This window comes from Oncorhynchus nerka, linkage group LG16, assembly GCF_034236695.1.
Source record: "Oncorhynchus nerka isolate Pitt River linkage group LG16, Oner_Uvic_2.0, whole genome shotgun sequence".
Taxonomy (NCBI): domain Eukaryota; kingdom Metazoa; phylum Chordata; class Actinopteri; order Salmoniformes; family Salmonidae; genus Oncorhynchus; species Oncorhynchus nerka.
Genome location: NC_088411.1, coordinates 26,480,886 through 26,506,875, shown reverse-complemented (window position 1 = coordinate 26,506,875; position 25,990 = coordinate 26,480,886). Strand labels below are relative to the sequence as shown.

The 25,990-nt window shown below is 42.6% G+C and overlaps 1 protein-coding gene across 1 annotated transcript in view; it reads right to left on the bottom strand.

The window, feature by feature from the left end:
• The window catches only part of akt3a (v-akt murine thymoma viral oncogene homolog 3a), a 129,267-nt gene extending 108,261 nt beyond the window's left edge, over nt 1-21,006 (bottom strand). The window contains exons 1-2 of the mRNA XM_029685294.2: nt 20,797-21,006; nt 5,649-5,908 (exon numbers count right to left, since the gene is read on the bottom strand). Of these exons, the coding sequence (XP_029541154.1) occupies nt 5,649-5,694 (46 nt within the window). The 5' untranslated portion in view covers nt 5,695-5,908; nt 20,797-21,006. The remainder of the gene's footprint in view (nt 1-5,648; nt 5,909-20,796) is intronic.
• Between the last annotated feature and the right edge of the window lie 4,984 nt (nt 21,007-25,990).

Sequence of the window (25,990 nt, the reverse complement as noted above, 5' to 3'; positions counted from 1 at the left end):
GGATCAGCGTGGCAGCTGTGTTGTTGCCTACCCTTACCACTTGGGGGCGGCCCATCAAGAAGTCCAGGATCCAGTCGCAGAGGGAGAGCTTTAGTCCCAGGATCCTTAGCTTAGTGATGAGTTTGTGGGCACTCTGGTGTTGAACGCTGTGCTGTAGTCAATGAACAGCATTCTCACATAGCTGTTCCTTTTGCCCAGGTGGAAAAGGGCAGTGTGGAGTGCGATTGAGATCGGGTCCTCTGTGGATCTGTTGGGGCGGTATCTGAAGCGGAGTGGGTCTAGTGTTTCCCGGCATGATGGTGTTGATCTGAGCCATGACAAGGCTTTCAAAGCACTTCATGGCTACCGACGTGAGTGCAATCATTTAGGCAGGTTACCTTCGCTTTCTTGGGCACAGGGACTATGGTGGTCTGTTTGAAACATGTAGCCTACAGACATTAAATTACATGTCATATTGATATTGATCCTGTCCTATACATTTCCTGCTACAGGTTACAAGTACAAAGTAAGAGTAAGCACATGCTGGGCATTTTCACATTTGGTAAAGATCAAGCACTTCAACCCTCAACACAGACATGGCAATAGCATTTAGAGTCTAAATGCATCACACCTCAACCTCCCTAGTCCTCCTCTCTCCTGCTCAGACAGGGCTCAACACACAGACAAGACACGCAGCAGACATTTACACACACAGAGTGCAGTTTGGACTGAGGGATGGATGAGGGTAGAGCAACATGAAGAGCACTGAGTCTAGTACTATGTGATCCACTATCTGAGGATCAGAACACATGGACCACATCAGTCAGCAGGCTGATGACTAATAATAATGCAGCACAATCATTAGAGAAGGCCGGCCCTGGGCCATCCAGACACACACACACACACACACACACACACACACACACACACACACACACTGCAGTCATGGTTCTGGATTGGGCCGTGAGTCAGCAGCACCCTAACCCTGTTCCTCTGGCCTGCACCCCTCCCTGGACAGCAGCAAACAAGAACTCTCCCAGCCAGTCAGACAGACAGTCAGCAAAACCTCACCCAGTCAGCCAGCTAGTCAGACAGACAGACAGCCAGCATCAAGACCTCTCCCAGTCAGCCAGCAAGTAAGACCAATCCCAGCCAGCCAGCAAGACCACTCCCAGCCAGCCAGCAAGTAAGACCACTCCCAGCCAGCCAGAAAGACAGTAAGCAAGCAAGACCTCTCCCAGCCAGCTAGTTAGACAAGACTGCCAGCCAGCCAGCCAGTCAGTCAGCAAGCAAGACCTCTCCCAGCCAGTCAGCCAGCTAATCAGAGAAAGCAAGCAAACAAGACCTCTCCCAGTCAGCTAGCAAGTAAGACCTCTCCAGACAGCAAGCAAGTAAGAACTCTACCAGACAGCCAACCAGCCAGCCACCCAGCCAGAAAGACAGTGAGCAAGCAAGATCTCTCCCAGCCAGCTAGTCACATACAAGACTGCCAGCAAGCCACCCAGCCAGTCAGCAAGCAAGACCTCTCCCAGCCAGACAGACAGCCAGCCAGCTAGAGAGACAGCCAGACAGACAATTTTCTGTATATACAGTAAGTCTGTCTGTGTGCGTGTGTGTCCTTGATGCATCACACAGACATGCACGAAAGGCTGAGTCGTGACTGTGGAGGCTGCACTCCTCCACTTAATATGCGTAGATGGAACACGCTACCAGGCAGGCAGACGCACGCTGGGGCCCATCATGAGGACAAGACTGGAGGCAGACAGGTCTGATAGTAGTGAAGCCACACTGTATTATCTACTAGTGCTCTTGGAGAGGGGAGGAGCAGCTAGACATGTACCATAAGTGTGATAAGTTGATAGCAAATTATGGAAACAGACCAGACAGGTCACATCACATTGGCTGCTGTCTGTGTCTCACTTTCTTCTGAGTCATGGAGGAGATTTCCAAGGAGTTCACACTAGCAGCCCCCACCCCACCATGAGGCCTGGGCGGAAGGGGAGAGAGGGGAGCCAGAGGAGTGGTGCAATGGCCACTGAAGTGTTGCTCTGTGTGGGGTCAGATGGGTTCTCCCTGCCAGAGGTGACTGAAGGTACAGCACAGTCAGCAGAGCTGGTACCACCAAGGTCAGAGTCAGAGAGAGCGTGAGACAGAGCTTCATTCATGCCTCCGCACAGCTTCCACCCCCTCCCACCCCCACTCCCATTTTTCCCCAGTCATAACGCCTGCAGTACACAGTGTTCCATCACTGTTCTGACTGAGACCGCAGCAGAGCAGCCATGTGATCCCAGCAGCCCCAGAGCACTCATTATGCACACACACACACACACACACACACACACACACAGGGACAGGGAGGTCTGCTCTTAACCAGAGATGATGACACAGACACGCCATCCAGAACCAATCCAAGGGGGCCATGTGGGATGCTTATCTGAATGGTGCAGATGCCATCCATTTCCCTCTGTGCTTCACCATATGCTAGAGAGAATCCATGTAGATCTGTGAGGGAGATATCTAGGAGATCCACACTGCAAAAGTCATCGAATTATATTAATACATGTCTATAAGTGAGCCCCAGAAGCAGTTGGACTTATTCCATCAAACCCAGTGACCGGATTTCAGGAAGTAGCTGAAAACAATTCACTTTGGGTTGCAATAATACACACATGGAAGAATGCTGCTTTTGATTGAACAGGGAAACCCGTTTACAGATTTGGACTGAATAGAGCCTAGTAGTGTATTGTTCTACCTTCGTCTCCGATCTGCTGCTTCCAGGGGATGAGGACATCATTGGCCCAGAGTTCAATCAGCACTTAGTGAATTGAGTGTGAGAGCATGGATGGATGGAGGGATGTAATGCAGGGAGGAGGACAGAGGAGCTGGTCAATCATCCTCTCTTCAGCTGGCCCCCTCTCAGAGAGACCCATTCAGCTGGTCCGTAAACAGGAAATTATGTCACCGCCAGACGCCCCCCTTTCCCCTTGTATCACAGCTCTGTTTTCACAAACTCACCCAGTAGACACAGCCTGTGTCAGGCCAGGGACAAAATAACTTTACTGCAGCAAGGGAAACACAAGCAGGAAGGCAGGCGGTTAGAATGGAGTGGGACAGAGCGCGGAGGGAAAATAGATGAGCGAAGGATGGAGAGAGGAGAGGGAGGGGCAGAGAAAGAGAGGGTGAACAAGGTCATGTTGGCCGGAGTCCAAGCCCAACAAACGTGCTCTGTTTCCCAGGCAGCTTAGGGCCGAGGCTCCTCTCGTCTCCCCATCTGCAGGCTGCATGGCTGGAGGAAGGCGTGGCCCCTCCCCTCCTAGGGAGGGAGGGAGGGAGGGAAGTTTGAACGGATCCCCCAGGTTCCCACATGGCTTTATATGGGATGGAATGGACAGCGCTGGAGCATGTGCACATCTGGGAGGATCCGAGAAGTTGACTCACACACACACACACACACACACACACACGGTGTGATTATGCTTAATCTTACTAGTGTGCTCAAACGGTGTTGTGTCATACACTACATTATTTTTCACTCACCTACCCGTGTGATTTGCATTGAAACCGATGCAACGGCTGCACACTCACATGACCTCTGCACAGCTAGCATTATAAAGCTCTAAGGTTCAGACATTTCCCAGATAACTCAACAGCACTCTCGCTCCCACCCGTGCCTCTGGTTGCTCCCCCCCAATGCATTTCACTGGAATCCCTTGCAGAGCTTAAAGCCTTGATTCAATCATGTCTGATGAAAAACAAGCTTTGTCCTTAAGCTAATTTCTTGGTTTAGGCTAATTCTGCTTTGAGTGGATCAATACTTCAATACCATCAAATAGCACTTAAACTGCAAGCCTTGACACTGTGTAAGACCACAAAAGCATTGGAATAATGGTTCTGTACTATGGTCTGGAAAATTGCATGCAGACGCCTCCTAAAAAGCTGCATTCCATTTTGATAGACAGACATGAGCTCTGGGAGCTTTAGAGACAGAACACAATGTGACTGTGCTGCAGGCCTAAAACCCCAGAACAGACTGTGGCTCATCACATCTAGAATAGATGCCATTTAACAGACGCTTTTATCCAAAGTGACTTACAGTCATGTATGTATACATTTTACATACAGGTGGTCCCGGGAATCGAACTCACTATCCTTGCGTTGCAAGCGCCATGCTCTACCAACTAAGCTACAGAGGACCAAGACAGCTAGAGATCCTATTATAATAAGTCTGTAGTCTGTAGCCGAAGCCCTAGGGGTCAGAAACCCCACAAATCACATCAGACATTAAGGTCCACTGACCATCCACTTCACCACTTGTATTTTGTCCATAAAAATCTATTTAGGCAGCAGCTCAATGAGAGAGCAGGAGCTGGAGGAGTGTACCTGGAGTCTTCTAAATCAACTCAAGTGTGTCAGACATGGACTAGGGGCTCATAATTCAACCAAATGGGGTGGCAAGAGTGACTGGAGCCAGCCAGTGCCATTGCTGCTCACATGCTTGGATAGACACACACACACACACACACACAAACTAAGGATGTAAGGCAAACTAAGGCTGTCTCTAATTTAGTACAGCACTGAGAATTTTTAGGTGGTTCGAGAAAAATGTTGAACACTCACAATCTGTCAGAGAGGGCACCCACTCAGGGCACCCACTCAGGGCACAGACTGAGGGGATATAGAAGGCCATCAAACAGACAGAGACCGAGACAGAGAGTGAGCAAGGCACCAAGACCAGTGTAGACCAGGGGTGATGTCTTGTCCATCTTCATCAAAAGATCTCAACAGAGAAACCGGCCAGTGACCCACGACCCTGAGATGACATGCTCCTCACATGTCAGAGCTGTTGTGCAACAGGCCAAGTGCATAACATCAAATCAAGCTTTATTTATACAGCACATTTCAGACATGGAATACAACGCAATGTGCTTTACAGGAAAAAGATCATAAAAAACAATGAAAATAAAAGCTGAAATATTTCAAAACTAAATCTAACACAAACTTTATTAAATTAACTGATTAATTAATTAACTGAATTAAATTAATTCTCTCTCCTCTCCTCAGGGTTTATGTCAGATTCAGCACAGCACCCCTGAAGGACTAGGACCAGAAAGGGACACCAGCATTGAGTCAGGGACAAGGGAGGTTGTTTCATGTCTAGTAGAAGCAGAAGCCGGCAGCAGACAACAGCTTAAGGCAAATACAATTTTGCCTCTATTCCACACACAGTAGGGGAGACCAAGTCAAATCGGAGTAAAACAGCCTTGCAACATCAACACTGGGGCACTCCTTCCCCTTCATTTAACAACAGCAGCCAAACACGCACGCACACACACGCACGCAACCACAGCAAGCTAAGCTCAGACAGACACTCAGAAAACCATGTACATACTACAGGCACATGCTGTGTGCTCCCACTTCCCCTCCTCTCATACACCCACACACACTGTTCTCTTCAGACACAATCAGACTGAAGCCATGCCCTGGCGTAATGCAGCCAGCCAACCATAATAAAGAGACTTGTCTCTGGGGAGACACACAGAATAATCACCCATCCATGTGTTTACCATTTTCTCTCTCTCACTCTCAAACACACATCTCCATGTTCTCTCTCACTCTCACTCATCCCAGTCGGTTACAAAACAGCCCATAAGAGGAGAGGTACTACTTACCCCTTTTTTGCACCCAGCCTTCTTTGACGATGGTGACATCGCTCATGGTGCCTCCCAGCCTCGACGCCGGCGGTGTTTCTCGTCCTCCCTTACTCGCGCTCTCCCGGCAGCTCGCTCAGTCGCTCTCGCTCTCTCTCACACACTCACATACAAGTGGTGTGTCGCGTCTTCTCTTCCTCTCGTGGTTGTTTCTTCTCTCCCTCCCCTCTCTCTCTCGTTCTCTCTCTCCAGACCTTCCCACTCTCCAGTGGTGACTCAGCCTGGAAGGAAGTAACAGGGGGGGAAATAATACATGGATTATTTTCTCTCTCTCTCTCTCCTTGTCGTTCCCCCTTCATTCTTACACAATCTGACATGACAAACAGCAGTCATTGTGAAGCCAAATAACATCCCTCCATCCCACCAAAGCAGCTTTTCCCTTGTTGCATTGTTTTCCCCTCAGCAGTTGGACTCTCCTGTTGATACTTCCTATTCTTCCCTGGACCACATTCCTATGCTGTTTATTATTAAATAGCTATATTGCAATGTTCCTGTCTTTATTGGTCTTTTTATATCCGTATATTCTTTCAAAACAGGATAAAAGAAAGTGACAAACATCTAACCTAAATGTTCCCTCTAGTCTAAATGGCCAATAAGATAAAACAAAGTCAATCAAGCATCAAAAAAGGTATTGATTATGCTATTAACCCCATAGAGTCGATGTCCGCTAATAAAAAAATCCCCATCAAAATCCATCAGTTTAAACTGATCAGTTGTTTTGCCTGGGCTGCATCTCAATCCACCGTGTTTGTCCGACCATGATAACATTTTAAAAAAGGTATTCTCAAGGAAACATCTGTAGCAAACGAACGGTTTGACCTGGGCTACATCTCAATCCACCGTGTTTGTCCGACCATGATAACATTTTAAAAAAAAGGTATTCTCAAGGAAACATCTGTAGCAAACGAACGGTTTGGCCTGGGCTACATCTCAATCCACCGTGTTTGTCAGACCATGATAACACTTTAAAAAAGGCATTCTCAAGGAAACATCTGTAGCAAACGAACGGTTTGACCTGGGCTACATCTCAATCCACCGGGTTTGTCAGACCATGATAACATTTAAAAAAAGGTATTCTCAAGGAAACATCTGTAGCAAACGAACGGTTTTGCCTACAAACTATTATGACCCCTCTAACGAAAGATGAGACTCTCACGAACACAATCTGAAGGTAGCCAAGTACCTGTTAAAAAGATGTATGGAAGTACAAGGGGTTAAATACATGTAATAAATACAGAAAAAATAGTTTTCTGATCTTTCTTATCTCTCAGGTATAGGACAGACACTACAGAACAAACTTACTTTTGATCATTTTTTGGACTATCTATTTATCCATGTAGGAAGCTGTTATTCAATGCGTTTCTATGGCCAAATAGCAGTAAGGACAAATTCAATATGTTTCCTCCCCCCCAAAAATATATATAAATGTTTTATACCTTAAGGGGGTCCTACAATTCAAAATCAAATAGCTAAATGATCCTTGGTATGACCATCTTAAAACAATCCCCCCCTCACCCGGTTTAGACTCAAGGATGAACAGGGTGAAGATCAAGCTGACCCCGGATTTGATGAAACAGACAAACAGGAAAGACAAACAAAGTGTCTCTTCTCACCTATGCTATATAATCTAATACCTTGCTGACTTTACTCCACTAATGACTAGACTAGTAAGCACACTCAGAGGAAACATTCTTCCTTATTAGAGTTCAAACCCCCCAGCACCTTAACTAGAGGGCTAAATTAAAAACCTGAGTAAAACAGTACGACACTCAGTTACTTCATCTCTCATCTGATCTGAGCTAAGGCCTGAGGATTCATTCATAAACGGTGGTAGTATTGGAGGGGGTGGTGGGTGGGCAGCTGGAGCCTCTGGTGAGAAGCCAGGAGAACAGGATGGAGGCTGTAGTGGCCGGGGAGAGGCTTGTGTGGGCTGTGGGGGCACATCACTGACCTCTGAAACTCTAGGATACGATACGCCATTCCTAAAAATAACACTGTTGTCAATGACCCTATGCTACCTTTCAAAACTTCCATCGAATAGGCTGTTGAGTGAGCCTCTTCTTCACGTCTCCAGCTGGAGACTCAAGTCTGATTTATCTAAGCTATCATCTTATCGAAAAGGAACTTTGATTCGTAAGCCAATGCTAACTAGGGTTAGCAGAATGACTGGAAGTCTAGCATGCTAGCAGTTATCATAGACTTCCAGTCATTGTGCACTAGTTAGCAATTGCACTAATGCTAGTGAGCAACTTCCTTCAAACTGCATGTAGAGACATGTAAATTATATCCATGAGTTCATCTGACTCTGGAGAAGTAAAGGGCTTCATTGCCAAATTCCTGAAGTATCCCTTTAACTAGGTTATGTGTTTAATGTTCAACAGCAGGAGTTGATTTCCCAAGACCACTAGACCAGTATTGATTTTGCCAGAGTGGTTACTTACTTACTACTTCTGAAAACAGCATGTTCTCAAAACATTACAGACCCACTAAATTGTTCAATCAAATTTGTTCGACACAGAGGAGTTCAAAGCGCCAGTTAACCTATCGACCTAATGACCAGCTACAACAGAAGCCTCAGAGAGTCATGTGACGATCTCTAGTACTGCTACAGTAGTGTGCCTGGTCTTCACTGGAGACGCAACATAACCATTGTTCCAAACAGTATTAGAAGCAGTGGTCACTCTGACGTTCACCAATTCAGAAGTGTCTGACCAGTAGACAATATTCATTCATTGGATTACTGTACTGTAAACGTAGGCTACATAATATACAGGACAGTATGTCATAGCCTTAAACTATACACAAATGCTATTTTATGTGTGTGTCATAACTAGGGTTGCAAAGGGTCGGAAACTTTCTGGTAAATTCGCGGAATTCTTCTGGAAATTTTGCATTTTTTTATTTTTATTTTACCTTTATTTAACTAGGCAAGTCAGTTAAGAACAATGGGACGTTAAGCCAGGGAATATGGGGAATTTTGCTTAAATTCATCAAAAAAGCTTATAACAGTGAACCTTTTTTTGTGGGATACACACAAGGCAATTCTAGGTCTTGTGGCATATTTTGGTTAAACTATCCCCAATTCAATGGAATTGCAACCCTCTGCATGCACAGTGCTTTCTTCCATCACATGTATTCTCAAGATCTTGCACACTAATGAGATGCTATTGAGCCCACACTACTACACTGTCTGAGCCAAGGATGACATGCTTTATGGTAAAATTTCATTACAATACTGGGTGGGGTGAACATATTTTTCATGACATGATTTTTTTGTAAATAGTAGCCTACAGCAAAGTGTGTTTAAATAATTTTGAACTTGTTAACAATTTCTGCTAGTTAGTGTTTGCTACCATGTGGGTTTTAGCATTCCTTAGCCTGCTAACTGAGGAGTATTAATTCAGCCGTTTCCATACATGTTTCATTTTAAAACATTTATCTTACAAAGGAGTTGTTTAATCTAACTGCTTAACTATTTATCTACATGGAATTGTTTTGGGGGATTTTTACGATTTTTTTCCTAATCTTTACAGGAAAATGCCACAGGCACTATCTGATGTGTGGAGACATTTCACTGCAGCTAATGTAGAAGTTAAGGCTGTGTACATTTGAAAATACTGTGCCAAATCATATGTGAAGAATGCAACAAAGATGCAGAATCATCTGGCCAAGTGCATAAAGTTCCCTCAGCGCTCACAACAAGCAACCACTGACAAAAGTCCCTCTACTACTATTCAGGGTGAAAATTATGAATCAGACACCTAAAGGCAGTCATCAATGACCTTGGACCACAGAAGGTATTTGCACTGGTGACAGACAAAGCAACAGTTCATGGTCCTTCTGAAATCAGATGTTTTTTTTACACAGTGGTGGAACGTAGTCAGAGAAATGCTGATGAATGTCTTGCTCGAGCTGTGTATGCAACTGGCTCACCCCTGATGCTCACAGGCAATGTGTATTGGAAGATATTTCTGAATGTTCTTCACCCAGCATACACCCCTCCAACCAGACAAGCTTTATCTACTAATTTGCTGGATGAAGAATTCAACAGAGTTCAAGTGAAGGTCAAGCAAATCATAGAGAAAGCAGACTGTATTGCAATCATCTCTGATGGGTGGTCGAATGTTCGTGGGCAAGGAATAATTAACTAGATCATCTCCACCCCTCAACCAGTATTCTACAAGAGCACAGACACAAGGGACAACAGTTACACCGGTCTCTACATTGCAGATGAGCTAAAGGCAGTCATCAATGACCTTGGACCACAGAAGGTTTTGCACTGGTGACAGACAATGCTGCGAACATGAAGGCTGCTTGGTCTAAAGTGGAGGTCCTACCCTCGCATCACATCCATTGGCTGTGCTGCTCATGCGTTAAATCTGCTCCTCAAGGACATCATAGCACTGTAAACAATGGATAGACTCTACAAGAGAGCCTAGTAAATGGTTAGGTATGTGAAGGGTCATCAAGTTAAAGCAGCAATCTACCTCACCAAGCAAAGTGAGAAGAATAAGAGCACCACATTGAAGCTGCCCAGCAACACCTGTTGGGGTGGTGTTGTCATCATGTTTGACAGTCTCATGGAGGGGAAAGTGTCTCTCCAAGAAATGGCCATATCACAGTCTGCCGATATGGACAGCCCCATCAAGAGGATCCTCCCGGATTATGTATTTTGTTCAGACTCTGCTTGCAGATGTAAGTGAAGAAATCCGTACAGCCCTGCCCACTTCACTATTGCTACAAGCAGAGGAACTGCAGTTCTGAAATATAGCAAAAAGTGTGAATACTTTTGCCTGAAGCCCATAGACACCGCAGCGTACATGTTGGACCCCAAGTATGCTGGCAAGAGCATCCTGTCTGGTGCAGAGATCAACAAGGCCTATGGTGTCATCACTACCGTGTCTCGCCACCTTGGCCTGGATGAGGGCAAGGTTCTTGGCAGTCTGGCGAAGGACACTTCCAAGCAAGGGCTTTGGGATGGAGATGCAATATGGCAGTCGTGCCAACATATCTCATCAGCCACCTGCTGGAAGGGACTTTGTGGATCTGAGGCTCTTTCCCCTGTTGCCACCATCAAACTCCAAATCTCACCAACATCAGCTGCCTCAGATCGCAACTGGTCCTTGTTTGGGAACATACACACATCAAAGCACGCAACAGGCTGACCAATACAAGGGTTAAAAAATTAGTGGCCAACCGGGCAAATTTGAGGCTTTTTGAGCCTGACCACAAGCCATCCTCAACAGGGTTGGAAAGTGACAGTGAAGATGAGGCCTCAGAGTCTGATGTTCAAGAGGTGGACATTGAGGAGGTCCAGGGAGAAGACATGAAAGCCTGAAAGGAAGACAACCAAAGCTTTAGTTTCTAGACTATCATTTTACAGATGTATGTTGAAAACGTTTTTGGGAGATGCGGTGGATCATTGGGAATCATTCAATATTCCCTTTCTTTTGTTGTTCAGTGAAATCATCCCATGTGAAGAGTCAAATTGTTTTTGTATTTCTATTATGTCTACTTATGATAAGGTAAAAGGTTTATGTTTCTGTCTCCATATGATATGGTAAATGTATCCAATATAAAAAAACATCTAAATTTAAATGGTATTAATATTAATTTGTATATATATATATATTTCAGTTAATTTCCATGTATTCCCACGGAAAGTTTCCACCTCTGAATATTCCCCAAAATGTGCAACAATGCATCAATGTATCATGGTCGCCTGTTACTTCCTGTTTACTTCATTTGCAAAGAAAGGATTTGACAGACAATAGTTTTTTTGAATGTCTATGTTACATCAAGGACCAGAAGAGTACTGTGAAATGTACAAGGAATTCAACCAAATCCGATAGCCAGTCCAGAGAGAATCAAACCTGCAAGCATGTCAATTGCGGTGCCATAGAACCTTGCCTTGCCACATTGTACTGTGTAAAGACTCACCATAGGCTAGCTTAATAAATCAAAGTTAGTGTATTCCACTGTCGAGCTCTGCCTAGCATCAGTATTCAGATCAGACCTGCTGACACATCTAAGAAAAGCCTAGTCATATCAGGCTGGGGAATAAATGACACACAACTCCACAAAAGTGCCAGTTATCAGCAGTGCTTGACTTAGGTAGGAGCTCACCCAAGCTGAGTACCAGCACCTAAAAATGTTCTACTGCTTGAGCTCCTGTTCCTCTTATAGAATATTAGCTCAAAAAGTATTGTGGAGTTCCTGCACCTAAATGTAAACAGTACCGGCACCCAAAATGAGCACCGGAACCGATATCAATCCAAGTCAAGCAATGGTTTTTAGAGCAAATCTCCTGACGGCAGTTTGTGGTGAACACTCGGAAGACCCACAGTCATTTATTAAGCTAGAGCCGCATCAACATGATCCACCGAGTGTCTACCACAGAGCCGGGGTATGCACAATCCACCCAATACTCTCTCTCCCACACCGGACTGTCTGTCACAGTAGAGTAACTCACACCTTCACTACATCGCAAAATCACACAGGATTACTGACACATGCTACAGGAAACAGTAGAGCTAAACTGTTTGGCAGAATTCCTCTGCAGATGCATTTGCTATTTGTTTTGGCTCTCGTTTTCTTCAGTGACATTTTTAGATGTACAGTCACACAACAGGTCTTTAGGTATCTAGTTAAGTCAATTTGAGAGAGCTACCGTGGTATTGGCAGTGCAAATGATGCTAACTTAATGAAATGTCACCCTGGTTTCCAAGGTTCTGTAGCCTATATAACGTGATACGCATTTACAGTGGGGCAAAAAGTATTTAGTCAGCCACCAATTGTGCAAGTTCTCCCACTTAAAAAGATGAGAGAGGCCTGTATTTTTCATCATAGGTACACTTCAACTATGACAGACAAAATGAGGGAAAACATTTTTAAGTGGGAGAACTTGCACAATTGGTGGCTGACTAAATACTTTTTTGCCCCACTGTATAATGCACAATACTTTGCCGACTAACAATTACAGTCTCTTTAAAACTACTGATGCCACCAAGTACATTACAATATAGCCTAACATTTGACATGGAAGTGTGTGTACGAGACAGTCTACAGCAGCATGAGTAACATACACATTATGTAGTCCTCAAAGTGAACACTGGCTGGAGTGGAGATATGTAGGCCTCGGGTTATCACAAGTACTGGCATGATTTAATATACTGTCCCCTTTCCCTTGTTCTTGGCACTGTATGTTCTAAGACCCAGGCCAGCACTTCCCTTGAACGTCCCTTTTTTCTTGGAAAACCAAATAACTGGACAAACCAGATAGCAAATGTCTTGTATCTGACTTTGTGTCTTACTAAAGGTGCTTTTGACCCCAATTGTATGAATGAACCCGACTAACTGAGTGGACAATGAGTTGACGAGGTGAGTGAAATGAACCTCCTTATTGAATACAATGTACAGTACATGCAGGGTGTTATAATCATTAGTGAGTACCCTGCTCACCTCGTCCAGATATTTACGTTACTATCCTGTTGATATGGTCCAGATTCTGGCTGAGTGTTGAAGGGACAGGCAAGGGAGGGGAGGCATCAATGAAGATAACCTTTAAAATGTCAGTCATTTGTAAAGACACTGTGTACTAGGCTAACAGGGTCCGCGCAGTACTAACGTTAGCCACTTGGCAGTAGCTGTTGGTTGACAGCATCTCTTACAGGTGAAAATCCCACAGGTAACTTTATACTTCATACTGTATAGATGGTGATAGTGCGAGAAAAATGTGAGAGACTCTGAACTGAAACCTTGTGATCAGAGTGTTAGAATCCTACTGTAGCACCATACTGTAGCACCGTACTGTAGCACCATACTGTAGCACCGTACTGTAGCACCATGCAACCAGAGTACTGTATCCTTAGAGTACTTTACAACTGCCAACATCCTCCACCAAAATATATCATAAGAAAATGTTCAGTGAGGGGCAGCAAGGCATGCATGCCTCATTTCAAATTCCTAGGTGGTATAACAGAATCTATTATCCTGAGATCAATATCAAATAATGCCTCCTTATAATAATCAAAGGGGCCTTAGAGGCTCTTTAATCCATGAAAATGTATAGATTGCATTTCAAGACAATAGATCATATTTCAATTTCATTGTCTCCGAATTGCTGTGCTGAACACTTGAAGTAATAGCCTATTGCTTAGGGAACGTTTGTTAGCATCGTAATGAGTGAGGTTAGAATTCTAAATGTATTTTGGACTGAGCTGTGAAAGCAGCCCACAGATAACAGCAGTCCTATAGGGAGAAAAACAGATCAAATTGTGTGCCATGTTTTATAAAAGATGAACCCACCCTGGCATCACCCAAACATAAAAGTGAACTTGGAGATGGAGCCTCCCAGAAAGATCTGTTATTGGCTGGCTGTGTAGCACATTGAAGCCTATAAAATCACTGGGGTGTACACAATGGGTATATGATGGGGCTGGAGGGGGTTTCAGCCACAGCCTTATGGGTTACGGAGCTTCCCAATCATTGCATTGCACAGAACGCTGCTGGATTCCATATGCCTGTCAATGAATGACTATAGTATAAAGGACAGAGCACATAAAATAATAAAAGGAGTCATAGAGGATGTGGTGACTCAGCCTGTCTGATAGCTCAAGTCTGTGTAGTACTAGTCTATAGTAGTAGAGAGACGGAAGAAGGACCGAGAGCTGACTGTCGATATCATGCCTGGCTCTTCATGTGTGGCAGAGGCAGCATTGTGTGCTGCTGGCCACCATTCCACTATGTTCCCCTGCACCCTCCCTCCGCCTCAGACAGATTGAGTGACAGACACGGTGGCGAGCTGAGATCCAGTGTGACGAAGCCCCAGCCCTGCTGTTGTAAGCCTGTCACCGCAGAACAGTCTTCAGCTGTGCTAAAACCAACAACGCTGAATTCAATGTCTTGATGTAGTCAGAGGGAGAACGTTGAGATAGTAATTTCATTTAACACACGGGGATGGAGAGTAGTGATGGTGTACCTATACCAAAACTCCAGTATTTTTCCTTCATAGCTTGTTCTCCATCTTCTTTGTAAATAGTGAGCCAACATCTTTTCAGCACTTTTATTTCCATGACTGATCAAAACTCGTTTTCTCATGGCTCTCGTCTCTCTGCAGCAGACATATAGAGAGCAATATATTTGGAACGTCGAAACGCAATAAAATCTCAGTATCGAATCACAATATCTATAGAATCATGATTATATTGTATTGTGAGGTCCCTGCCAATTCGCAGCCCTGATGGAGAGGGGAGCGGAGGGAGGGTCCAGAAAGAGCCAGCCAAATCAACTCAAATCCAATTGCATTTGTCATATGTGCCGAATACGAGTGTAGACTTTACTGCAGAGTAAAAAATATTTAAAAAATAGTAACAACAGGAATAAAATAGGTAAGAATGGCACTACATCAAATAGTTTTTGAAGGGAGTATCAGTACTTGATCAATGTGCAGTAGTATGAGGTACCAGCCAGCCATACACCATTAATCAATCTCGCCATGTCAGGGAACAGCCCTGAATCAAAATGAACAGCACACCAATATTAGGGAAATTCACTGAACTCCAGTTGATTGTGATCACTCTCCAATGGGCAATACTGTACTGTCACCCACTAGACTAATCCATACCTAGCCTATCTTTATAGGCAACACTCACACTACAGATCCTATCCACTGAAGAAAACAAAGGAATCAGCCAATGAGTGAGATGACAGCAAAATCAACTCATGAAGCACATGCCTGCAGAGCATGCAGTGAGCATCAGATAAGGCCAGTGTGAACTACTAGACACACTTGCCACAAGGGAATTAAACAGACATTATACACCATGAATAACTATCAATGCTTATCCTGAGGAACAGGCCAGTTTGTAGACATGGTAATAGCAGACAGAAGACATTTGATTTCCTAGAGATTCTGTAGACATATAGGCCCAGAATCTCTAGAAGTACAGTATATTATTATTACAGGCTGCAGGGTGCCCTGTACTAGTAAAAAAACAACCTGAATTATCTTCACAAGGCACTGAACACATGGAGCCATACACATGGAGCCATACACATGGAGCCAATAGTGACTATGTAACCTCGAACACTGGGTTGTACTTAGTTCCCATAGCAATATGAAAGGCCAATTAGTGCCCACTGCCCATCAACACATCTACAAATAAAACACTTTCAAATCAGAACTACTAAGTAAACTATAGAGTGAGAGGCTGACCTGACTCTCACTGTGGGGGTGGACCTAGAGGATACAAGCAGAAAAAGAATCTGAAACGCCTCATTCCATTCAAAAATACACCATGAAGCATTTACAATTCCCTCAGCCCTGGAGGCTGGAGCATACAGCAGCAAGAATATAGGCTAGGTACACATCAATTAATTCACAGCTGCTGAAATTCAGGAAATAAAGAATACCTAGAATGATACAAGCACCCAAGCATTTCTGGACAAAAAACACTTATTTGGCTAATGCCTGGCTTGATTCCGTTTTGGGGGATTTACAACAACATTGAATTTACTCAAATGTTTTCTTTCTCTAAACTAGATAGATAGTGTGCAAAAACATAATGCTTCATCATGCAAACACTGTGACTAGTGTTGCAAAATTCTGTGAATTCCCTGGTTTTCACGAAATCCCGGCTGGGGATTTCCTGCCTATTCTCTCCTGATTCCGGGAATCCTCCAACCGGGATTTTGGGAAAACCAGGGAATGTATTGAACATTCCCAGAATTTTGCAACCCTAACTATGACAGGCCTTGTTCCCCCAAGAATCACTACAGAAGGATTAAGTAGCCTAAATCTATTTCAGGAGCCAAATGGGCAATTCCACAGTAACAGAGTGATGCTGAGACTCACTTTTTCACTTTAAAATATATGTCAAACAAAAAACAATGATTGCAAAGTTCAACTTTATTCACAAGGACTACTTTTAACAATTTCCACAGAAAATTTTACAAAAACACATTTAGCCTTCCTGAAGAACAGTGCAAATGCAAAGTTGGGTAATAGAATGATGGTTTGTACAGTCATTCTGTTACCAAATTTTGCATCTGCACTGTCTCAGCATCACTCAGTTACAGTGGAATTGCCCGCAGCCTCCTCCCATTGAGAGCCTATTAAGCAAATAGCCTACTATCCCAGACAGACCATCCACATTCCCAGAGCCTACATAAGAGAAACGTCATGGTGTTATTATATAGGGCTGGGAATTGCCAGTGACCTCACGATACAATTATATCACAATACTTTGGTGCCGATACAATATGTATTGCGCTTCGATGTTCCAAACATGTTGCTCACCATATGTCTGCTGCAGAGGGACAAGAGAGAGTCATGAGAAACATGTTTTAATCAGTCGTGGAAATAAAAGACCTGAAAACAAATTGGCTCCATATCTAAAAATTAGATGGAGAACAAACTATGAAGGAGAAATACTGGAGTTTTGGTGCAGGTACAGCTAACTAGCGCACAAATAATATTGTGATATTGTCAAAACTAGAGGTCGACCGATTTTTCAACGCCGATACCGATTATTGGAGGACCATAAAAGCCGATTCAGATTAATCGGACCATTTTTTTTATTTGTAATAATGACAATTACAACAATACTGAATGAACACTTATTTTAACTTAATATAATACATCAATAAAATCAATTTAGCCTCAAGTAAATAATGAAACATGTTCAATTTGGTTTAAATAATGCAAAAACAAAGTGTTGGAGAAGAAAGTAAAAGTCCAATATGTTCCATGTAAAATATGTGCCATGTAAGAAAGCTAACGTTTCAGTTCCTTGCTCAGAACATGAGAATATATGAAAGCTGGTGGTTCCTTTTAACATGAGTCTTCAATATTCCCAGGTAAGAAGTTTTAGGTTGTAGTTATTATAGGAATTATAGGACTATTTCCCTCTATACCATTTTGTATTTCATTAACCTTTGACTATTGGATGTTCTTATAGGCACTTTAGTATTGCCAGTGTAACAGTATAGCTTCCGTCCCTCTCCTCGCTCCTCCCTGGGCTCGAACCAGCAACACAACGACAATTAGCGCGCTCTAACTAGCTAGCCATTTCACTTCGGTTTCACCAGCCTCATCTCGGGAGTTGATAGGCTTGAAGTCATAAACAGCGCAATGCTTGACGCACAGCGAAGAGCTGCTGGCAAAACGCACGAAAGTGCTGTTTGAATGAATGTTTACACGCCTGCTTCTGCCTACCACCGCTCAGTCAGATACTTGTATGCTCAGTCAGATTATATGCAACGCAGGACACGCTAGATAATATCTAGTAATATCATCAACCATGTGTAGTTAACTAGTGATTATGATTGATTGTTTTTTATAAGATAAGTTTAATGCTAGCTAGCAACTTACCTTGGCTTACTGCATTTGCGTAACAGGCAGTCTCCTTGTGGAGTGCAACCAGAGCGAGGCAGGTCGTTATTGCGTTGGACTAGTTAAGGTTGCAAGATTGGATCTCCCGAGCTGACAATGTGAAAATATGTCGATCTGCCCCTGAACAAGGCAGTTAACCCACTGTTCATAGGCCGTCATTGAAAATAAGAATGTGTTCTTAACTGACTTGCCTAGTTAAATAAAGATTAAATAAAGGTGTAAAATATATATATATATATATATATATATATAAATAAATAAAAATCTGCAAATGGGGCGCCCAAAAATACAGATTTCCGATTGTTATGAAAACTTGAAATCGTCCCTAATTAATCGTCCCTAATTAATCGGCCATTCCGATTAATCGGTCGACCTCTAGTCAAAACTATAGGATATATCGTCCCCAACAATATCCCGATATGTAACCGCATACATCTTTCCCCATCACTAATGTAATACAGAACATGACAGATAGCTGAAATAATAGAAAGATACAAATTGCTGACCTATGTCTAAAAGCCTTGATTAGAATTATTGTATTCTGTAGACAGTATAGTCTAAACAAACAGTATGCACATGCCCTGGCTGGCATGTTTTTAATTTGTTTATCAACAGACTGCATAAGCTCCTTAAGATGCATCAAATAGATTTTGAAGTGGTTCTGAAATGCATTTAAATGATGCTCCCATTTGTGCCTAATGAACAAGACCCTGGTCAAGGGTACAAGTGATTCCTTAGCGGAGGGATATCATGTTGCTCTACACGACTCCTGCAGCGCACTTAAGAATCCAGATAAAAACTAGGCCTACTGCTCTGTAACCCAAGATGGCTTCTGGAAGCACTTAGTACATTAAGCCTAGCCACACACTTCCTAACTTCCACTTCCTTTAGCATCAAACATCTTAGAACAGACCCAGGACAGCAGCTGTTGTCCAAAGGCATTTCCCTTCTAAGAAACTCTGGAGAAAAAAAACTGATATGGAAGTAAAGCCAAGTCAAAATGAGTTGTCTATCAAATACAAATCTATTGCCATTATCATCTGCACAGACTAGCTCACAAGACTAAACATACTATTGTATTTGTGCCTTTTGAATTAGACATGGATTAGGATAATACCAAAGGAGCAGAACAGTGCCTGAACAGAGAATGAAAATTCATAAGGATCACACAGAGAGTAACAAGAGAGAGCGAGACCGGTGTTTGGGTTTGAAATTAAGGAAATGAAAAGGTGTGATTGAACACTGGCGGATGCTGATGTCTGATGGATTCCAGGAGTTCCTCTTATCTTGTCAGATACTGAATTACCTCAGTATCACTTGTCAACTCTTATAGCCTACTGTATGATTTACATGGAGGCTGCATTAGAATCCTAGTTGTCATAAAATGACAAAGCCTATCACTGTACCAGTGGTTATGGGCAGTGGTAGGGGTATATGAGGGCTCTAGGGGAAGCCATCTTCACTCCAAATGTTAGTCCTCATTATAAAGTGACAGTGTCACATAGTTGAGTGGGTCAAGACATCCTGAATTATATCAGTCTGAATTATTATAGAGTGCTGCAGAAATGCAGACATAAACAAACAAAAGCTTTAGCAAACATTGTTGGCACACAAAGTATCAAATTGACATAGGGTTCAAAGGGTTTATGGAAACAATGTGGCTGCTTTTTGAAAATGAGCATGTTCCAGTTGTTAGGCTGATGCAGCCCACTGTAGACGAAAGTCGATGAGTGAGGTCGGGGGAGGTGCATCTGCGACAGTGGAAAGTCGGACACTGTTGTGGTTTTCCAACAGCAAGGCTCAGATGCATGGCAGTGTCAACGTAGTTCTCCAAATAAACATGTCTCTAACCCCCATATCACACACTCAAACTGAAATCATATGTCTGTACAATCAATTGATGAGAGGTCTTAAATATTATGTATTTGTATATATCCACTGTATATATGAATCAAAGAAAAGTTTGTTCACGTTTCGTCGCTGGCTCAAACAAAAACACCATAACGATTGGTTGAAAATAGATCCTCCTACAACGCAGGCGATTGCTCCAGGTTGAAGTTGGTGAGGAGCAACTGCAATGCAGTCAACATGTTGGCGCAAGTCAGACAATTTGTAACCCCATAATGCAACACACTTTGAAAGGCGGTGACACCAACTTCACAAAATCTCCTTGAACGCGCCCAATGATAGCCTGCCAGCACAACAGTAGCAACTGCATCATCTCACCTCAAGAGCTGTCAAGCAAACGCATGACGCCAATAGCTTGCTAGCAGATGAGCTAAATAATTAAGAATCGACTTTACAGGCATGCATACATTATTCCAAACTATTCAGATACTTGACTGTATATAATATTTAATGCCTGACGTAAACAATTTATTCCCTCGAGATTTATAGTTTTTTTTTTTATTGGAGGAGGGAGGGGGGGGGGGGGCAGAAAGCAATGCTGAGAAAAAGCACACACTCTAGGCCAGATCCCGACCCAGACCACTCCACCTCCCTCCTGTCTACTGTCTCGCACTCCCAGCCTCGTTGCAGCATCAGCATCATCTTCACGTAGAAAGCACTTACAAACACTCTCTGGCTAACGTTAGCTGTCAGTGGACATAGCTTCCACCATTCTTGAATACTACTAACTTCACATAAACACAGTATCAGAAGTATATTTTCAACCGTTTTGTAGCATAACTATGGTTGTTGTCATAATGATATTACCTGACTGGCGCGGGAAGTCGTGGGGAGAGCAATGGGTTCCCCTATCGTGCCTGTACTTTTTTAAGCTCGCGCTTTTCTTGTGCGCGTGTGAATAAATGAGAGAGAAGCCGCTTTGGCCGGAAACACAACGAGAGGATGAACTGTGTCGCTGCTGGAATGGCTTCAAACAATACAGAGAGGTTGTGGTGGCAGAAAAAAGCGACAGCAACTCCTCTTACCCCAGGAACCGCCCACTGGGAACCGCCGCTGGCAGGTTCTGATGCTGCAGGTTGTTGTTGACGTTCCGAAAACTCGTGACGTCACGCCCAGCCACTTCTCGGACGGCTTTCCTGGCTCTGTCTATCCCTGTCCCCGTCTGCTCTGTACACCAGGCTGGCTGGGTGGTTGTCTGTTCCTTATTTTGCTCACTCTCCTCCGTGTTTCTCTCTGCTAAGCCAACCCTCGCGAGAATCAGGTACTTTGATAAGAAGCGCATCCCTCTGTATATTTCCAACACAGCCCATATCACACACACATACTGAGTTATTTATTTTCCTTTTACTATGCTGCAGTGTAATCCCCAACATTTCATACAGGATTATGCAATTCTATCATTATGTAATGTGCCGTGTAGCCTAAGGTACATAGGGTAAGTGAAAGAATATGTGAAATCATGAATGATGATCATTGCTTTGCCTGAAATATAATGTAATGTTAATATGCATTGTTAATATGCATCTGATACTCACTTGTTGGACGTAGTTAGAAAGTTGGACACATAGTTTTCACAAAGTGCGACAAAATCTACAACAACGTTTTTGCAATTGCCATAAGTAATATAATAATATAATAGAATGTTACTATAGAGCTATTAAATTATATTATATTTATCTCTGCTGTTTCTGTAGTGGAGGTTTCCGTGCCTGCATGTGAGGAGACATCATACAGGAAGTGAAAACAACATAAACTGATCTGATTCACATTAACAGACGATCAATCTGTTTCACCTTAACATCTGGAAATAGCTCTGTTGAAGTTCTACATTGTGTTGCACCGACAGCTGAAAACTGCTGTGTGGTTGTCTCTTTTGGTATATTTTGCTATAGTTTACCATTGTAGCTTGAGGGGGTATTTCTAAGGTTAGAAGAGTAGTAACTATAGCTTATAGCTGATTCATTAATTCATTCATTTATATCCCAGTTTTTTATTTATTATTATTTTCTTCAAGAAGTACATTGGTTTTTGTTTTCTGTCTTTTTGTTTCATATTTAACATTTACAATAATATCTTTTTCATTTGGATGTAATCACTATTGCTGTTCTGTCTCAGTTTCATCATGATATTATAACCTTAGCTGCCTGTAGTTCATATCTGATTTCTCTCTAATACAATTCTATTCAGATTAGTGCAAACTAGTACACCAGCCACCCATGTGGTGAAAGATTGAACTGCACCCTGCTTAGAGTTAATGTGCCAATATGTAACTTTTTGTGTGGCCCCACTAAATTCACATAGAAATGTGGGTTATAGATCTATCACTCTACTAGAAAGCAAGTTTAAGATGCGTAATCACATATTACCATGGCATTACATAGTACTACTATATTGTTATTACAGTTACTACTGTGTAGAAAGTGTTACCGAGTTTCATGATGTGTCATGCCTAAATTAGTGCCTATAATTCTGTAATATTATGAAGGCTTGATTTCATTCATAGAGGGGATGTATAGAAAACTAAGTTAACTTAGATGATATGGTAGGTGCTTAATCTCTCATTCAATGTTGTCTGTAATTATTTTCTCTCCTGACATATTTCACCCATTAATAGCAATGATTCATAGATGAATAGATACTGTCAAAAAATATATTTATATTTACAATCCACACTTGCTTGTCTTATTAGTATATTCTAAATATTTTTATTCAAACAAAGTTTCTGCTCAATCTCATACGTAGATGAGACAGTGTAAGTTGAATGATTTGGTCCAACAATTTTGTTTTCAGGTGGTGATGATGAGCTTGATATAGGCTACAGACAGCAGCTGCTCTAGAACTGTCCCAGTCAGGTACGCTAGAGGAAGCCTTGTGGGCATTGGGTCCCAGAGGCTGACTCCATCCCCTCACAACTCCACGTGAGGCCTGGGGTGTGGGGGGTCAGACTGTGGCTTAGGCCCAGGCTCCCTGACTGACCCAGATGGCAGAGGGAAGGACACAGAGGTAGTATAGGGGGCAGAGGCCTGCTGGGGCTCTGCTGTTACACAGGTGGAGCTGGAGGCGAGTGTGCCACACTGTATTGTGTGTTCACAGGGCTATGGGCTCAACAGACGCCCTCCCTCTGCCATCCGTCTGCTCAGGGGGGAGCTCAACCTGACCACCACACAGGGGCTAAGGGTGTTCCTCCCTGCACACACTTACACACAAACAGACATGTGATGTGAACACATTCTCACACTAACACGCACACACACAGACGTGCACACACAAGAACGTGCACACACATGAAAATGCTGACACACACACATACACAAACATGTTTACACACATAAATTCATAATACCTCATCCACTCAAAAGGGAATCTTTTTCACACAAACACACAAATTACACCAAATTGTAAATTCTTGTTGACCCGAGATAAGCGTGCGTAAATGAAACATAATTCTGTTTTTATACACTTTTCTCTCTGTGCATATAGAGAGACGTGCAATATTTTGGGACATGTAGCATATTTGAAATGGAGTAGATTTATAGTATTATTGTTAAACCCTATTTGTACACTTTTTTTTACACCTTCCAATATTTTATGGATTGAACTTTAGTATGAAAACTTTCAGGAAGAATCAAACCGATGTAACTTTTTTCATCAATATGTTTTGTGCGAATTGGCTCTCCAAACCATTTTGTTTTCATACATACTTTCCTAACACTAAAATGTGCTTAAATAATCGACAAGATCAGAGTATTTTTAAATCTACTAGTTGGTGCTGAAACTGAGAGGAATATACATAGATGGCTTTCTTTCATTGATTCCTATATTCTGACCCTGTTCTCTTAATCTATTCTATTGTGTCTGTCAACAAAATTCTAATTAAAGGTACACTATATTTAAAGGGATAAATGTACTGAAGATAAATGTACTAAAAAACTCCACGAGAAAATCTGTTGGCCAGCAAGTGGGAGGGTTTTCAGGGGTTGAATTACATTTATTTAGAGCGCTCAAGGTAACCACACCTGCAGAGCGTGTTATGCGACTGAAAAATGTAAACCTGAATACCAAATACTGAGAACAGAGTGCGTAAGAAAAGGAATACATTCCTAAATCAGGGATTAGGCCCATTGTGATTAATCTGGAGTTAGAATATGTAGGCTGGAAAAGGGCATTTCCATGCAAAACATCAACATGTGAAGTTCGTAGGACCATACAAATGTGGTGTCAAATGAATGCTAAGACTCTGTTTTTGAATTTTTTATTAAGACAAATGTTTCAACCATTTTCTATCCTAAATATTAGGAATAAGCAAATACTTTGATTTCTAGTCAAACAGATGGAAATCTATGAGAAAAAGTCTTAAGGTAGTAGAAAAACATCAGAACACTAAAATGTAAAGATCCCTGCCAACTAATTCTGTATCTTTAAGACATTTTCTAATTTCTCTCCCTCATGAGAAGGGAGGATAACCGCACAGAAGTAACAAGTTGTATTGGTTTTCGTCCGTTGAAGGAGAGGAGGACCAAAATGGGTGGGTGGGTGGGGGCAAAACAGTCCTATCTGGTGCATAGACACAAAGACAGAAGACAACCACCCACAAAACCCAACACAAAACAGGCTACCTAAATATGGTTCCCAATCAGAGACAATGACTAACACCTGCCTCTGATTGAGAACCATATCAGGCCAAACATAGAAATAGACAAACTAGACATGCAACATAGAATGCCAACTCAGCTCACGTCCTGACCAACACTAAAACAAAGAAAACACAAAAGAACTATGGTCAGAACGTGACACAAGTAAAGGTAGACATACCAATTAGTTCTAGTTTTTTTGCTGGTATCTATTTAATTTTTTGAGTTATTAAGTGATTCAAACATGAATTATGTTACGATATTGGTAATAGAATTTCAGAAAAATCATTAATGGAATTATTCAAATTAAATTGGAGACAATAGGATATCACAGTAGTCACAAAACACAGTTGGGTCACCTGCTAAAGTCCTCCCTTCCACTGACAAACTGTTATGTTCAGCTCTTAGGGTCACCTGCTACTGTCCTCCCTGGCATGTTCTGCTCATAACTGTTTTCTTTGTCTTTCTGTCATCTGGTGGTCAAAGCAAGTCTGGACAAGCCCTCCCTCTCTCTCTATGCCTCTCTCTCTTCTCTCTCTCCAGTAAATGTCACCTTTCCAGGCTCTTATTGACCGGCCCATGAGCCCCCTCACTTTCCATTTCCTGTAACCAGCATCCTTACCCACTGAGCACCGACCGACACCGGACGTCCATGGACGTTGAAAAGTAGTTGGAAAATGGTAATTTCGTCCTGGCCTTGATTTCAACGTCCCACAGACATTGTTTTTTGGTACGGTCCGGCCCAAACATATGTGGACATTGAAATTGAGTCCGGACCGTACCAAAAAACGATGTCTGTGGGACGTTGAAATCAAGGCCAGGACGAAATGACCATTTTCCAACTACTTTTCAACTAATCTGAACCAATCATAGACATCTATGTTTCACAAGTTTGGAGAGCATGGTACAGTACAGTAGAGCACAGTACAGCAAAGTAAAGTTTTAAAAAGTTGCGTAGAGTGTTGCTCAGTACAGTAAAGTACAGTAAAGTACAGTCCTGTACTGTACTGTAGACAGTGGTGTAAATTACTTGAGTAAAAATACTTGAAAGTACTACTTAATGAGCGGTGCTCATTAAAATAATAGCCAGGGTGTAGAATAATACCCGAATATGAAAAGGAGGATATTGCATATTTCTACCTTTGTGCACCTTTTTAGTATACATCACCATGAAGAGAATGACATTCATATCCATAATTATGCATTTCTGTGTAGTTCAGATCAGGGACCCATGATGAAATCTGTAACCGCAATTCAGTTTCCGGGTGTAAATCCACTTCAATTCAATAACCAAAATAGATGTTTTCAAAGTCAAGGTGTCATGTCATAGCTGACAGCCAATTATTTCAGCAGACATCTTAGAATTTTAG